We start from the raw sequence: 18,504 nt of genomic DNA on the forward strand, positions 1-18,504 counted from the left end.
CACAAAAAAAAATCAATCTCTCATTCAAAATCTTGAGCCCTCACGAGTCATTACACGTCATCATCATCATGTTTAACATTGCCTAATAGTTTTTGTCAAAAAAACCATGTTTTGGGTTCCAACTCACAAAAAAAAAGCCCACATTTTTTACTCTCAGAAATGTTTCGTAAGTTTCAAATTCAAAGAAACGCGTTTCTTAGTTGCTATGCATGCATGTCCTTCATTTTGTGAATTCAGTGTGGTGTTAGGGGGTAGGAGCATTAGTGAAGCTAAAATGCATGAGTAAAAACTCATACAAGCCAAAGGTTTTTTGAAATGTCCTTTGGTGCTATATGTGAATCTGATGATAGCAAATCTCATATCAATTCAGATGTAATGCTGGCTTCCCCCAAACTATCTATTCTATCATCATTCTTTGGATGGGATGCTTGCTCTTGATATGGTCTATTGTTCAAGGCTTTGTAATCAATAGAGAGATGGAAAAATTTCACCTTTCTTTTGCACATGAAAAATAGAACATAAGGGTAAATTTCCAGGTTTGAGTAATCATTTCCCAAGAGCTCATTTATTGAATCTTATTTTTTGACAAGCTAACCCTATATGCAGCTTGATTTGGAGTAGAGCTTTAAGAAATGGGATCAATGTGATGATCTTTAGGTCGATTATGTGTTCATGGTATTGTTGAACCTATCTACAGCTTGATTTGAAGTAGAGCTTTAAGAATAAGGTTAGCGCAATGACCTCTAGGTTGATCATTTGTTTGTAGTATTGCTTTGTCATCTTTGTTTGTGAGCCCTATCATTGAGTCAATGGGGGACATTAGGTGTGCACTCCACTTATTATTTATTGAACTGTTGGGCCTCTCTATTTTGTGTCACATACATATTTTGTATACACATCTGATATTGTATCCATGTGCTTTTGGCAAGCGAGCCCCCTACTTCCAGATAACAAGCTACCCCCCTACTTAAGCAAGCCTTGTGCTACATACATCAAAACTATGTACCAAAATCTCTTTCCAAGTATCCAAAGCAAGGCTCTTTTGCTTCAATCCCCCACAAATGGTTGCCCAAATCAATGTCAAAATGGGCCATTACCATCCCGAATCAAGCCTCAATGGCTTAAGCACCTACTTGACTTAGATCTTGATGCTGATGATGAGCATAGTACTTCTATCAATGTGCGGGAAGCAAGCATTGGTGTCATAGAAGGAAATTGAATCCTTGATCTTCATGACAAAACTTCACTCCTTGCACTCCTTGCCTCAAGCATGAGCTACAATGAACATTGAACGTCAATCCAAAACCAATTGAGACGGAAGCAATGGTGGGATGCCATGTAGAATCTAGAGAGAGAGAGAGAGAGAGAGAGAGAGAGAGAGGAACACAAGATTTACGAAAAAAAAGAGAGGAACACAAGAGAGTTTTATGGGTACAAAATGAATAGCATCCTTATTCATTGTTATCTTCACTTACATATGACTATATAGTGTGTACTTATACAAAGGATGCTTGCATCTATAGGTAGAGATGCCATCCAAATTGAGCTTTTCTAAGGTATTGGCATTTCCTTTGTCAAAGCCAACAACAAGGCCTTCCCCTTGGGAGTGATACCTACTGGATCTGGTCAAGCAGCTGTAAGAAGAAAACAAAATATTAAAGGAGAAGCTGAATGGAACAAGCAAGAAAGTTCAAGAATTGGAAGAGCACATTGACTAGATAAAGAAATGTGAAGACGAGACCATCCATGAGGCACATCAATTTGTATCGTAGAAGGAGATCCTAGTAAAGGAAGTCATAACATAGATGGGAGAAAAACAGCTTGAAACTCGGGTCACCAAGGAAATCAGGGTAGGAGGCTTGGATGACTGATGGGACAAGGTCAAAGTCTTGGAAGATGAAGAGATTAATAAATATATTTTTGTTTCGGAGCATGAAATCGTACAAAGAAAGGTGTGTAGAACCATCCCATTCATTAACATTGGGGATCCTTCAATTGTGGTCAAAGTAAAACATCTAGTTCTAAGATACACAAACATGCAAGAAAAAATAGAAGTAATGAAGTGGACTAGATCCTTCCAAGGAACTAAGATATGGATGGTAGATGAGCTCACATCCACCCAACTCAAGAACTGGGAGCAAGAATTGGCTGAAGTACATGAATCTTGAAGACAAGGAAAATGGGTGGTCTACAGACACGGTAGAGCCATCATTGCAGAGTTTTGGACACCCAAGTTGGGAGGGAAGTGACCATTTTAAAATGTTTTGATGGACCTGACATATAACACCCCTGTCTTACAAGGATAGGTTGACCTTAAAGCTTACTTTTATATTTTCTTTTCTTTTGATTTCCAATTGATTATGCCTTTTTGGCACCCGAAGTGGAATGTACAAACAATGATAACTATACCTGATTTTGTCCTTCAGATAAGTTTCGGCCTCCACAGGACATTAATGTAACTTTCTTTCTTTTTTTCTATATTATTCTCTCTCATCATATCTTCACATGTCTCCACACTAACAGTGGCATCAGACCACATTTTTATTTTGCCATCTGAGAGCTCTTACCTTCTCCATGCTCTTCAGGTGTAGCTTAGTCAGTCCACACTCAGCTCTTCAGGTTGTGGCATATTTTCTGCATGCTTTCAGTCAGTCTGGTGTTGCTAGCGTTACTCCAGCTTGTCCCTGACCATCACAAATAGAATGTTTATGTCTTTTCTCTTGAACATTCACACACTGCTTGGCGAATATAGTCCATGCCATTTCTGCCAGTCGTATAGTTTTATTACAACAATCATCAGCTTTCAGCCATCCTCTTGTTAGCCTGCTTTCTTCTCTTATGTTTTTGTTCTTATTACAAGATGGTATCTTCATGAGCATTTCAAAGTACAGGGTTACCTTTGAGAGATTCTTGGGTACCAGGGCTTTGCACTATGGAAGGTCCAGCTTTGTATTATGTGAGAAGGCATATGGATTAGTTTCTATAAAAGAGGTGGAAGCAGTTCAGACGATCCAAGGCTTCTTAAAAAATGCCACTGTATAGTATAGCATGCCTTATATCTGTCAAAAACTCTCAAACAACACCTCAATGCCCTATGCCTTCTCTTCCACAAGTTACCAGTTTAAATGTCAGTTTGATAATGATGACAAAAAGGCCATGCTTCATAATAGCTTGGTTGAAGAAGAAAGATTTAAAGAAACTGTCATAACCACAAATGTGGGACAGGAGATGTTCTATGAAGAGATGGTAGCTGTTTTCATGGAAGAAGACTGGCATGGAAAAGACATAGACATGACTAAGGGGCCCTCTTCAGGAACGACAAAGATTAGCCCGCAAAGTGCAACTATCATAAAAGGCTTAGAATTGACAAATGTTTTAAAAAAGTTGGGGTGGGCAATGATAAAAACACTCAACCAGCATCAATTCAGACTATGAGTGTGAATCTGAAAATACGAACAAAGCATTGGCATTCACATTAAAGTCATTACTATCAAATGATAGTGACAATGACTATAGTTGGGTCTTTAGGCCCTTGTACGTATTTCTATTTATTGAATAAACATCTCATAGAGGCATATTGTGTGGGATACTTTGTTTGGATTTTAGTCTAAATTAAGATGTGTTCCTTTTGGGTTCCTAGATGGAGAGTGCCCAACGATCTTACCGAAAATCATGGTCTCCTCTAGTTCCCTTTCCGTGGCACGAACGAACAAGGGATGCTCTTATGAGTGTGGTGCGCAAGGCGTGTGACTAGGGGGCACTTGCCGAGTGCTCAGTGTGAGACTAGGGATTTCCATTACGAGTCTTCATAAGGGACCTTCTGAGAGTGCTATGGAATACCTAGGGGGAAGGCTGCCTCGAAGGGAGGGGTAGTAGCAATGGTGCAATTCAACTTGCATGTGGTGGATGGCGGGGGGGGGGGGGGGGGGGGAGGGAGTTGCAAAGGGGAGGTGGACGGCTTGACAACCAAGCCTAAGGTGATGGATTGTCACTGCAAAGAGGGGGGGGGGGAGGGAGTTGCAAAGGGGAGGTGGACGGCTTGACAACCAAGCCTAAGGTGATGGATTGTCACTGCAAAGGGGGGGGCGGGGGGGGGGGATGTGTGTGTGTGCAGTTTCAAAGGGTCAGCAAAGGGACTACCAGTGTAGAGCATGGTGGGGGAGTGGAGGGTCACAAAGCAAAGCAGATCCACATAGAGTATTGTGGTAGGTTTTGGGTTTTGTGTTTTGCCTTTGGCAACAGTCCACACCCTTGGTCAGCTTAGAGGCCACACTAGCTTGAAGGGGGAGTATTTAAGAAATGCATGCTATTGCTCAAAATTCGTGTGTTATTAGCAAGTCTTTATGCCCCTTGGTAGAGGAGGCATTATAATTTAGAGGGGAATGTAGGATGCTTTTGAATGAGACCTCTCTCTTTTGATCTTATGGATTATATATATGTGGTGCAAGATGTGTCAGGTTGAGCATTGCTAGGGTGCATAATGTATCATTTTTGAGCCATGACCATGGTTAGAGTACCACTATTTGAGCAATTGTTAGTGCCAATGTTAATTTGTGTCAGTAGGATGAGTTTCCAGTGTGACAACTATTGTGCGGGTTGCTAGTCGCTAGTTTCTAATTGCTTTTGTTAGTGCCTATGCCCCGTGTCAATGTGCCTTTGTTGTTCAAAATGAGTTCCTTTACCTTTGTTCATTGTCATCTATATCTCTTCATTATGTGCAAGGACTTCAACATCTTTCCAATTTGGTTCCTAACCTTTCATTGGCTTGGTATGTTTAGTTGGGTTTGAGACCTGGACCCATCTTTATGGTATGAATTGCTAAGAGGAGAGCCTTATTATATCTTTATTCTTATGGAGTTCTCACTATTGCAATAGTCATTTGTTGGTACCAGTACATTGTACATACAAATACATATCGCACAATTCATACTCTATCACATTATACAAATTAGTACTAGAAAATATAGCTATTCTTGTCCCTATATGAAGTGACGGGTGCATAGTGGAGATGCGATGGTTAGCTATGGTAATGGCACAGAGAGAGAGAGAGAGAGAGAGAGAGAGGCGATGTGCGGGTACAATGAGTCGTACCTCTTTTAGGTTTTTGTGATAGATATATGTAAAGTATAAGTGCTAAGGGTACGTTCACACCCGAGCACGTATAAAAGGCACAGTGGCCTTTTATTCCTAACAACCTCCCACCTAAAGATAGTGTGCCTTAAGGTTGAAGAAAAGAATAAGCTAAGTCTAAGTATGTACAAGCTGAAATACATATACTATCCAACTCCCATCATCTGTTAGCAATGAGCAAACCGCTTTACTGGAAGACCCTTCGTAAGATTTGCAGGGTTACTATCTATATGTACCTTGACAAGCTCAATGCGCTTGCTGTCAAGTACATCCCTGATAAAGTGATACTTCATCTGTATGTGCTTCGTCTTTGCATGAAAGACGTGGTTCCGTGCTAGCATCTAGTCCTTTGACTATCACAATGGAGGACATGGATATCAGTAATGCCAAGCTCTCCCACCAGATGTAAAAGCCATAAAGCCTCCTTGCATGCCTCAGTGGCAGCCACATATTCTTCCTTTGTACTAGACAATGCAATACACTTACGTAGCGTGGAAATCTAGGAAATTGCCCCCCCTGTGAAGATGAATATATATCTTGAAGTAGACTTCCTGTAGTTAGTATGACCAATATTGTTTGCATCTGTAAAGTCAATGAAATATGCTTTCTGCTTTCCAAAGCAAACGCGCAAGTCCTCTATGCCCTTAAGATATCTCATGATATCTTTCACCGCTTTCCAATGCTTTCTACTAGGATGTGCCATGTACTTGCTAACCACTTCCACCGCAAATACTATGTTAGGATGTGTAGTGACCATAGCATACATTAAGCTATCCATAATTGAAGCATATAGAATCTTGGCCATTTCAGCCTTTTCATCATCGGATGTAGGGCTGTTCTTTGCACTTGGTGAAATTGTCCTCTACAATGAGTTTCACATATAGAGGCAATGGTATGCTAATTTCCTTTCTCCCCTCCATATTGAAATGCTGCAAAATCTTGGATACATACTCCTGTTGTGACAGATAAAGAAGACCTTTTGATCTGTCCTCGAGTATACGCACGCTAAGAATGTAATTTGCCTAGGTAAGATCCTTCATGTCAATACTGCTATGTAGGTTCTGCTTCAATGTGTCCAAAGCATGAATATCTCTACCACCAATCAATATGTCATCCGCATACAAAACCACCATAAGGCTACCATCTATTGCCTTTTTGGTATATAAGCAATGATCCGCTCGACTCCTTTTGAATCCGTGTGATTGCATGAATGTATCAAACTTATGATACCATTCATGCGGTGCCTGTTTCAGCCCATACAAGCTTTTATTAAGTACTTATACCATCTTTTCCTACTCCTTGGCCACAAAATCTTCTGGCTGTTGTACAGATATGTCCTCATGCAGATCACCATGTAATAAAACAATTTTTACATCCATTTGTATAAGTTCCATATCCTCACATGCAACCAAGCCCAATATGGTTTGCAAAGTAGTCATCTTGACTACAGGAGAAAAGATCTCGTCAAAATCAATCCCATGTTCCTACTTGTACCCTTTTGCAACAAGTCGTGCTTTGTACTTTGGCGAGGAACTAGAAATGACATTCACTGTAAACCCATTTGCATGCTAGGACTATTTGCCTTGGGCAAATGCACCAAATCCCAAGTACCATTCTTTTATAGAGATTTCATCTTTAGCAACATAGCTTTATGCCACTTCTGTTGTCCTCTCTGTCCATTTCTTCCTTGAAGCATGATGGTTCACCACAATTTGTCAACATGACATAATTAGCAACATAATTTGCACCAAGAACAAACTTGTGTGACTGTTTGGTATGTCCGGTCGATTTACGGATCCAATAATCAGTGTTTGCAAACTGTTTAGCCTGCAAATCTGCATTAACAGCTTGCTGTTCAAAGGGTTCAGTATGCTGTCCTACCTGTTCCGACTGCTCTATTGGCACATTTCCTCGTTGAAGTTGTGGTATATCATGGGCAACTTTTTGCAGATCAATTTCAGCATCATTCCTTGCATTTATAGGGTCATTTATAGCAGGTATTTGCTGTTGTACAATGGGCACTCTTTGCTGTCCTATAGGTATCTCTTCTCGGAATACAACTCTTTTGACTTCCTCAGTTTTTTCAAGTTGTTTATGCATGCAATCTTTTTGGAAGATAATATCATTCTTGCTTACAATTTTCCTTTTCTCGGGATTCCATAATCTATACCCCATTTCACCCTCGTCACTATATCCTAGGAAAATGCATTTACAGGACTTTGGCTCCAATTTGTTGCGTTTTTCTTTGCATATATGCACAAAAGCCTCATAGCCAAATACTCTCAAGTGTGCATGTATACAAAAAATGCAATGATCAAAATCAATATACCTCAAACATAGCAAATAACCCAAACGAGAAAGCACTTTCATTCCAATTTGACTCATATGCCTCAACTGCCTATGCCACAAAGACACACTTGGCTGCTTGGTTATGGTGACAACATGGTCACACACACTAAATACATGTAATGGATACAAAATGTCACTCTTAGAGCCTTTAGCAACGATCCTAGATCCCTTACATGTCTTCCATTTTCCATCCCTAAAAGTGGTGTGATAGCCTTCATCATCTAGCTGCCTTGTGCTTATCAAGCTCTTCTTGAGCTGGGGTACATATCTCACTTATGCAAGGTGAACACTAAACCATGCTGGACTGTCAATTGCACATTGCCAATCCCTACAATACCACCACTATAGTCAGAAAACCACTCACGGTGTGGTGTCACATGGAATGAAGCACCTGAATCAAGAATCCAAGTGTGTATGCCATCATTAGAATTTGCAATCAATGACTGTGCACTAAAAGAAGAAGCAATGAGTACATCATTGCTACTATCACTCTCGTGATTGACTACATTGAATTCTTCTATCTTCACACTACTCTTCTTTGCATGTTGGTTGTTCTTTTTCTCATCTTTGCTATCATCAGTGCTTTTGTCCTTACCCTTCTCTATATTCCACTTAAAGCAATCCCACTTGAAATGCCCTTTCTTGCCACAATGATAGCACTCTACATTTTTCTCACCTGTCTTATTGCTTGCTTTGTTTTCAGAACTACCCTTTTGTTGGGATCTGCCTCTAGTATGTAGTGCATTGGAAGACTTGTTTGTTGAAATATTTCGCCTATTTAGCTCTTCCATGAGTAATGAGCTCTCCACATTGGAATATAACAACATGGCATTGGAGTTAGTCATTGTTGTTCTAAAAGTGTCTCAACTTTCAGGCAAAGTGCATAGCAAAAATGTTGCCTTGAACTCCTCATCAATGTGGAATTCCAGAGCAATTGGCTGGTTGAAAATAGAGTTAAATCCAGTTAAATGTACTGACATGGCTGTACCTTCCTTCATACAAAGGTCCATTAAAATTTTCGACCAATAAACCTTGCTTGCTTTACTTTTCTGAGCATATAACTCCTCAAGTCTTTGCCACATATCATAAGTAGATTTCAATTTCTCTTTGTTAAAGAGCAAAGTGTTTGATACTAAAAGCTCTATGGTAGAGTGTGCAAGTTCATCTAACTCATCCCACTCATCTTAATCCATGGTTGTTGGTTTTATTCCTTTTATCTTTATGGGCTTCACCTATTTCTTTTGCACCAAGATATTGTAGCACTGCTTTTGCCATATAGCAAAGTTGTGTGCACCCTCAAACTTCTTAATGTGCAAAGATTGTTGCCTTCACTGCTGCCATCCATGATTTACAGCTGAAAAGTGACTCAAAAGTCAACAAATGTGAGCCCAACTATCACACAAATGACGAAGATACAAAGCAATTACCAACCAGCAATGGAAAAACAAGTAATTGCAGAAAAATCAATTTTCAGTCATAAAATGTGGGCTACAGCACACCACAAGTAATTGCAACTGTGCCACGGGCTAATACATCAATTGCATGAGAAGCCTCAAATTTTAGCTGCAATTTTTGCTCTGAATGCATTCATAGGCACAAATTTGACTCATACGGTCAAAAGCCAAACAAAATTTCTCTGCTCAGTGCTCAAATTGCATCAAATATAACTCTTGAGTAGATTCCACAATCCAAATTTGCTAAAATTTTACAAATTTTTCACAAGTCCCAAATTTGTCGGGGGTCCAATGTGCTCAAATTGCATAGAAACTACACTGTAAGTACATACCAAGACCAAATTTGACACAAATTTTGCAATTTTTTGTAAAAGCCCCAAATTGTGAGGGATTCAATGTGTCAATTTTAGGAATTTGTACCTATCCACTGCAATTTCCCCAAATACATGAAAAGCCCCAGTTTTTGAGACTTGAATGTGTGCAAATTCCACTAAGTTTACTCAGCTGAGCAAAATCTTTGGACATACGCCAAAAGCCCCAATTTCCAAGAGTAAATGCATGCCTAATCTCTCAGATTTGCCAAACTGTGCTTACAAGCATGTGACAACCCGCCAAAATTTATCAAGGGTAAACCTTTGAAAAAAAAAACGTGGGTTTTTTGCCTAGAGAAAAAACATTGAATGTTGGGATGCTGCTCGTGATGTGCACTGATATGGGAGCTGCCGCAATGTTGCTGCCTGCCTGTCAAATGTGTGCTCTGACTTGCGGATTTGCGACCTGTTTGACATCTGACCAGCAACCTGATGCATGCGATCAACTGCAGCCTGTGGCCTGCTGACCGACTGTGACCTGTAACCTGCACGCTGCCTGCGTAACTGGCACCTGATCCAAACTGACAACTTGCTGTTGGCACATCTCGGACTGGCTCCGGGAAGCACGCTTGCGATGACCTTCAGCTCTGATGCCAGTTTGAAGTGACAGGTGCACAGTGGAGATGCGATGGTCAACAATGGTAATATGAGAGAGAGAGAGAGAGAGAGAGAGAGAGAGAGAGATGCACGATGTGTGGGTACAATGAGTTGTAGCTCTTTTAGGTTTTAGTGATAGGTATATGAAAAGTACAAGTGCTAAGAGCGCATTCACACCCGAGCACATATAAAAGGCACGGTGGCCCTTTATTCCCAACACTATAGTACTGTTGGGGCATTGTTAGCCATTTTCTAATTGTTTTTTGACAGTTTTGTGACCGTTTTCTTGATTGTTTTAACTTTTTCGTGTTGGCTCTCTCTTTGATGATGATGGTAACCTCATTAGTGAGGATGAGCTCAAGAATGTCTCTAGCCCTCTGATGTGGATGACACCGATGATAGTAGTGATTTTTTATCTTAGGTCTCTCTCTCCATCCATGTTTCTAGCCCCCCACTTCTCTTTTTTGTATCTACGTGTAGCTCAGGTTGTTCATGCAGCATTATGCCATAGAGTTGGTTTGTTACCCTCTTGTACTCATCTTATACTCTAATGGCATTGCTATTTTAGCTTAAAGCATGTTTTATTATTGATTGTCCAAAATAATCAAGTTACTTCTTTAATGTGCTGTTATTGTACCTTGTAAAATCTTTAAGATACCATTTAGTCCTGTACAGTATCGCACCGTACTGTATTGTACCTTTCGTAGCTTACAACTATGGTTGACAGTTTTGCGTGCTGAGTTTTTCATCCCTGTCACAGTTGGTGACAATTCCTATTGCCTTGCTATGGATATTCATCTTTGAAAAGGGTTACATTTTGACAGGTTTCTTCTTGAGTATGTTCAGCTGTTGGTCCTTTCTGAGGAGCTTTCATGCCCCTTATCTTTTAGTGATCAGTGCAGGTGGTCAGGTCGTTTTGAGCCCATTCATGCCTTATACTAGACTTTTCTGGCAAGCCAACTAGAGAGACAGTCTCATGTTTTCTAATGTATCCATTTCAACTCCAAGTTTGACATCTACTGGAAGATTAATATACGAAGACATAACAAAAGCAGGTAGAAGTGTTGGGCTAGTGGACGCAGGTGGTCATTGGTGGGACAGTACCTAGCAAGAGTCCAGTAAGGGGGCAGGGAGGGAGGAAGGTAAGGAGTGGGCCGTGCAGCCCAGAAATGATGAGCTTGAGCTGCTCGTAAGTGCACAGTGGCACTGAAAGTGGGATTGGAAATTTTTGTGTGTTTTTTTGGGTTTGGGGGGGGTGTGCTGGCACTGCTGGAGGCAGAGACGGAACACTGAGGATGGCAGGGTAGAGGTGTGACAGGCAGTGAGCAGTGGAGCATTCAGGACTGATATGACACGTTTCTAACCTCTAGTGTGCACATGCCTAGGACAACATAGCTACACAATGTTGGCTTAAGGCAGTACTGTTACACCCAAAGTTTAGATGAATCGTGTTCTGAGAGTAACAAGGTTTAAATCTCTTGAAGTTGTAATTATTCAAGGATAGAGTTTATGAGTTTTTACACTAGTCAAACCTCTGCATATATTTCCAGATGTCTATCTTTTTCTCAAGTTGTTTGATTCCATGATCACAGGCTTTGATCTTCTTGACATAGAACTCTGCCTTGGGAATCTTATTGTAACACATCTCAAATTTTAAAAAGGGTATGATAGCCTTATTTCTTGTATGATTGCAGTGCAACAAAAAACACACATTGGTGTGCCCAGCTTTTGCTTCAACTGGAGAGTGTCCAGATCGGTCAGCTTGCAAGCTGCACCATCCAAAGAGTAAAGGAAAAAGGGTTTTGTGTGTGTGGTCAGGAAGAGCTGGTATGAAAAGAAAGCGCCGGTACTTTGTAGCAGGAGCTATTGGATTCTGTGAACAGAAAAGCTCAACTCAGCCAACCAATGTACCATTGGAATGTGATGGGATCTCAATGGAGAGTGGCACAGATTTCATCCCACTTCCCAGAGTAGAAATTGATTTTGATGAAACTGATGAGCTCCGAAGGAAGCTTGCGTCTTTGAAGCAGCAGGTCCCATTTTTACAGGATGACATTCACAGTGACATGGACTTGTGGATCAAGCCTGTGTTGTTATTGCAGAATCAAACACATGCTGTTTCCAGCTGAAATCGAGGATGCACACCTTTCTTTCAAGGAAATTAATGACTATTTACAATGGGAAATGTGGCTAACAGTTAGAAATGAAATACAGCCTGGGATAACTTGAAAACACTGGTGAAAGAGACATATTGAATGCCATTCTCCTTTGATGCCAACTCTTCACTGTCAGAGAGGGACTGGTGCAAAGATCTTCTTGAGAAAGTACATTCATCAGAATCAATGCCTCAAAAGGTTGCCAAATTGTGAAAGGTACCGTACACACTCTGGTGCAAAGATCTTCTGCAGAAAGTATCCATTTGAAAGGTTGCCAAATTGCAAAAGTTCCAGAGTCCAACCCCATGCACATGCACATGAAAAAGGGGAAAAAATAAAACGAAAGGTCCTCTTCTGTTGGATGTACAGCAGGACTTGCAGATATTATCCACACCCTCATTGTATAGACAAAAGTTACTACAGGCCAGCCATGCCATTGATTTTTTGTTTGTTTTGAACAGTCAATTTGTTATTTGTAATATTTTCATGATTGAATATCATTATAACCATCCAATTTTTGAGGTCTTTGCAACAAAGCCCCCCCTTCCCTGTTTTTCCTTGTAGGCAAGAGCTCCAACCTAGATGGGTGCACAACACAAGCAGTCCATCTAGGGGTCCTCAAGTTAGGTGTGTCCAATAGCCTCAGTCAGTTGGCTCCACTTCTAACATCCTAGCCTTTTCCCCCATAGCACAAACTTAGGGCGTATCAAGGGTAGAACACTTTGGGCTTGCTCGGAAGGCTTGTCACTTTGAGCTTACATCACACAATAAGACCATGCATTAACTAGGTCCTCTAGTGTCAGACAATCTGCCAAGCTAGCTTTATTGCTTCTAATACATTTGTAAGAGAGCCAATTGAAGACTCACTATGTGTCGCTTGACATCCAAAAAAAGTAACTGAACCCATATACTTTGAAGTAGTTAAGTGCTTCTAAGATATTCAACGAACAATTTCTCTATTCTTGCGTAGTATAAGTGGAAGTAAGCTTTGTGCCACGTTGAGACAAATGTGCAATAATCTATAAATTTGTCCTTGTACTTCTAGGCATCCAATCTAATAAACTCTTGGATCCCACATCCATTCAATGGGATAGTCTAGACATTTGGTAATCATTATTGTACGACTAATCTCAACCTACTAATCCCAAGCAGCTATTATCAATGATTTCTATTGTATACAAAATTTGGTAGTAAAGCTTGGCAACCACTAGAATGAGCCAAATTGATGGAAGGAACAAGAAAGAGCTTAGCATCTTTGAAGAGATGGTTGCACTCAAACAATAAGGTACACCATTGTTAATGCTAGTGGAGAGCTTGGAACCCAAAAATGTTTATAATCCAAACATCAAATGTGTACATTAGGATGGCAAGCACTTACCATCAAAATGTCATGAATTAAGAAATTTGTGGGTTTGTACTAAGTGTTGCCATCAACAATTTCCTCCTTAGTTTGCTTGATTTCAATAAGTGTAATTCGATAGTCTCATTGGCCTGTCATTTTGTGTTGTGATATGACGTGGTTGATGTGGTGTTAACAAAAAAAAAATCACTACTTTATTTCATGATAAAACTTAGTTGTTATGATGTCTTATTGAGACGAGGATATGATTACCAATGTTTATGGTCTCAACATAGTAGGTGGTTGGGTGACTAGGGACTAAAATAATAGTTTGACCTTAGACTTTGACTTTTTGGTTCTATGAATTTTAGTGTGGTGGAATATGGTATGGGCAAAATCAATAAGTATTGCCCATTTGCAAAGTAAAAAAGATGGGGTGTTGGCTCATTTTCCATAACAAATTTTATTTGATTATCTAACATGGGCATGAGGACATAACCACGACCTTTGTACTCTTAAGGGTAGTTGCTACTAGGCTTGATTAAAAATGTCTTATGAATTAGGAAATATTTGTTGGATCCCTAATTTGAGCAAGTTATATCTAGTTCATTAAGAATGTTTTCCCAATAGTTTTCCTTTGTGGCTTTGCATAAACTACTTGAGTGCTTTCCCTTGAGATTACACACATCCTACTCTTGCTCATTTAAGGAATGCATACTTACATTTTGTGTTGCTTTTTTATTATATTTAATCATAGAGCTATAAGGTTATTCATGCTCCATCATTGTTGATTATGGGCTTGATTTGCCTTGTAATAGTAAAATCAGCAACGTATGTGATCTCTCCTCTTCCTTCAGTAGTGGTTGAATCCCCTTTTAGTGAAATGACATTTTTCCTTTGGTACACATTGTGAAAGTCAAGAAAATCTATTGTAATGAGAGTAGCACTCGTCAAACGTAACTAAATTGCAACATCTATTCGATTTTCTACATTATATTATTGTTGATGTCTCTTTTATCATTCTTTTTGGATTTAGATGTGCTTGTATAGTAATGGCTTTATGTATTTTTTCCCCAGGTCAGACAAAAAGGACATAAAGCCATTATTCTAGTTATTGGTATTACAACATTCTAGAGTTTTAGCTTAAGGACATGCTTATAGGTAGGGTGAGAAGCCACGTGATACCATAGATAAGGCACATGGCATGTAGGCAAGTTGACTAGCACCACCAATGACTTAAATAGTTTTTTAGATAAGTGCAAAAATGAAAACAATAGAAATTCCAAACTCCAGGAAATTGTCTTGAATTTTCCTCAAGGGTAAGTGGGATGTACATCCAAATAGCATAAATTGTTGCAAGTCATACCTACACAATTGGGGGATTATTGTCACTTTCCTTAGACTAGCCTTTTGGGTCTTGACACTGAGAGAGCTTGTTAGGAAGCAAACAACCCTTGAAACGTAGTTGGGAATTTTCCACAAGGAGATCATTAACCTTGGATGACATATTGACTTGAGTTGAAAAGCCTTGTAAATATTAAACATTGACCCATTGAGACTAAGAACCATAGTAGCATATCTAGAGCATGTGTGACTATATATTATAATTACAAGTGCATAAGAAACCTTCAAGCATCAAAGCTAAAAAGAATAATCAACTTGAAGAACATCAAGCTTAATTTGACAATCTATACATAAGATTTGTCTATACAATCAATGAGTGAATTTAGGATAAAGTCGCTTGAACAATTTACAATCCTACTTCAACACATGACTTAGACCATCCTAACCTCTCCTTGCTATAGAACCTTGTTGAAGACCTTGTGAAGCACATTTGTAGTAGACACTGATAACTTAGACATGGACCCTACAATAAGATACTTCTCAGGAAGTGAAGCCCCATTTATTTCCATTAGACTCGTTTCTGATATGGAACCAAGCTTATTACAATTTTAGTTCTACAAGGTGTATTGTAGACAACATGTTGTTCACTATTTGCAGTAGTCCATTCATGGAGATTTTGTGGCAAGCTTTATGCTCCCAAATGGATGTAGATATGACATACTTTTTCACCTCCTAATCTAACCCATTCCTTCAAGATATTTTAAGATTCTTAGATTTTCGTAATGCTAAAATAGATTACTCTATCATCTCCATGGTTTGGAGCCATTTGTAATAAATCCCTTCTTTAGTTGTTAAGGGAAAAAACCTTTAGGTAGAGATGGATGGTAAAGAAGTGAAAAATCAATATTATCTTGGGGAAATAAGTGAAATATAGCAACCATACTAGCATAGGTATAAAAGATGTAAAGAAGCTTATTCTCTTCATCATTTAGTGATAAACAAGTCTCATTTATCTTCAACTCTCCTTGCTCATAGCTTTCACTTAGTCCTATCTCTTCTTTTTGCCCTTGCTCCTCTTCTAGCCTTCTCTCTCCTCTTTCTCTCTCTTCTATATTCTTTGTCTCTTCTTCCTATATCTATTCCTTACACTAATGCCCAAAAAATCAAGGAAACTTAAGTTTTTTTTGTCTAACAAGATAGTGTCAAATCTTCTTTAAGCATTATTTTCTCATAGTGAGATATTTGACTAATTTATTCAAGAAGAGCACTTTGATCATATTCGTAATCAAGCACTAAGAGAACTTTGATAAGGTCCACGAATGTATAACCATAGCCCTAGGGCTAAAACTCCCCAACTTCAATCAATAATTTGAAATAATCACCAATGCAAGTGGACTTGTGATCATTTTAATGAGTCTTGGTGGAAGAAGAAAATTCTATAGTCTTTATTGCATCAAAGTTGAAACCCTATGAATCCAACCATGCCACACATAACCTAGATATACTTTTAGCTTTTCATGTCTTGAAATCGTGAAGACATTATTTATTTGGAAGGAAGTTCAATCTACTAATAGACCACAAGAGCCTTAAGTGGATCTTCACCCAGTCCCACCTAAATATGAGGCAAAGAAGATGGATTGAGATACAGTAAAAGTTTGATTTTGAAATGAAGTGTCAACCTAAAATGATAATGCTAGTGTAACTATCTTAAGCAAAAAGTAATAGCATTGTTAAGGTACAGAGCCTAAGAACTATATCCATATTTAACAACCCTATCCTAGTGCTTGTATACCAAACCATTCCTTGACAAGGACTATGAATTGCTCATGGCAAAAGTGCTTCAAGGCAAAAACTCAAATAAGAAGCAAGCCAATATTATGGATTATTATATGAGGATGCCTTTACTACCAAGCTTCCCTTTGTATACCCAATAATTAAGATGTTATGGCCATAATCTTGTGGGAAGCTCACAATAGCCCAATAGCTAGATATTTACGCTATACTAAGACTCTTAACATTGTTTGTAAGAGCTACTATTGGGCAATATTGAAAAGAGATGTAATGTAGTATGTGATATAATGCCTAACTTGTCTAAGGGTCAAGGTAGAAAGAGCCTAGATGCCAGGGGAACTTCAACTCTTGGATACTCCACAAATGAAGTAGGAGTCTATAAGCATGGATTTCGTAGTTGAATTACCTACTATTGCCAATGGTGGATATATAAGTTCACCAAAGTTGCTCACTTGATTCCAATCAAGACTACCTACGAATCATCCAATATTGCATGAATGTTTATCAAGGAGATATTCATACTATTTAGATTGCTAAAGACTATACAAATTCCAAATTTACCTTGAAGTTTTGGATTTTCTTAATATAAGTCATCCAAAATTTAGTATTACTTATCATCCCACAAAATGATGGTTAGACTAAGAGCATGAACCAAATCATTAGATATTTTAAGATTCTATTGTGGCAAAGAATCAAGAAGGTGAATTGAGCATCTACACATGGAATTTTTCTATAATGTTACATACCAATAGATAATTAAGATTTCGCTACTCCAAGCTCTACTAAAGCTATGCTTCAAGAAATGGACCAATAGGTTCAAGACATTTGTTATGACATCAAAGCTACCCAAGACTAGTAAAAGTTCTACTAGGATCCCCAAAGAACTATACACCACTTCAAGGAAGGAGACAAGTTTTTCATAAGGATGAGACTTAAGAAGAGCTCACTATCCCTAGAAAAGTATAAGAAGCTTAGTCTAAGGTATTGTTGACCCTGTGGAAGTGATCAAGGTGATGAGAAAGAAAGTTTAACAACTCTAAGCATTTTTCTATCTCAAAGTGCATAATGTATTCCATGTGAGCCTAAGTGCTCAAGCCATATATACCTAACCTTGAGCATGTTGGGGTAAAGGCCAATGGCCTATAGTCAAGCATATATCCCTTGTATATACATATAGTGTATACTCAATCCGCTTGTACTCCATAGCTTCTACCTTGCATCTCATCACTACTTCTCTCTCCACTAGTATTAGAGCAACATTCGATGATTGTGGGAGCTTATGCTTAGAGTGAGGAGCACGAGGAGTAAAGTTTTGTCATGAAGATCAAGGATTCAAGCTTTTTCTTCAACATTGATGCTTCTGCAACTTGATGGAGATACTATTCTCATCGTTGAGCTCTACATATAAGGCAAGTAGGTGCTTCAGTTTGAGGATCCATTGAAGCTCAATTCAAGGGCTTCAATAGCTTGATTTGCTTGCATTTGGATGGCTATTATTGGCTAAATTGATACAAAATAGCTTGATTTTGGATGGTCAAAGAGATTGAGTAATATTGAAGCTTTTCAAGAGAATAGAAATCAATATTCTCTTCCATGTTCTTCCTTTCAAATGTATATAAGCACAAGAAAAAGTGTCTTTCAAGCACTTAGTTAGGAGCTATTCTATATATTTTGAATGGATATAGAGCATGCTATAAAAGTCATAGATAACTATGGTAGCCTGACAACACTTCCATATTTTGGCCATAAAATTTTCATAAAATATTGAATTGAGACGTTCTATAGCTTAAAAAGAAGAGCACGATGAGAGCTATAGATGTAAGTAATCATAGAGTTAATTCTATACAATTTGAGCTCGCTGTTTTACAGGAAATAGAATAGTGCTAGTTTGGACAACACTTTTAAATAGTAGCTCACATTTAGAGGCTCCCAAATTACTCTAGGCTTTAGATTGCACATGGAATTTTATAGAT

The 18,504-nt window shown here is 38.8% G+C and overlaps 1 protein-coding gene across 2 annotated transcripts in view; it reads left to right on the forward strand.

The window, feature by feature from the left end:
- Positions 1–12,563, forward strand: part of LOC148025054 (uncharacterized) — a 58,725-nt gene extending 46,162 nt beyond the window's left edge. For both annotated transcript variants that reach the window (XM_087694749.1, XM_087694750.1), the window contains exon 10: positions 11,596–12,563. In XM_087694749.1, the coding sequence (XP_087550875.1) occupies positions 11,596–12,030 (435 nt within the window). In that variant the 3' untranslated portion in view covers positions 12,031–12,563. The remainder of the gene's footprint in view (positions 1–11,595) is intronic.
- The last annotated feature ends 5,941 nt before the right edge of the window (positions 12,564–18,504 follow it).

This window comes from Lygodium microphyllum, chromosome 15, assembly GCF_053477565.2.
Source record: "Lygodium microphyllum isolate KBCC chromosome 15, Lygodium_microphyllum_v1.1.10, whole genome shotgun sequence".
Taxonomy (NCBI): Eukaryota; Viridiplantae; Streptophyta; class Polypodiopsida; order Schizaeales; family Lygodiaceae; genus Lygodium; species Lygodium microphyllum.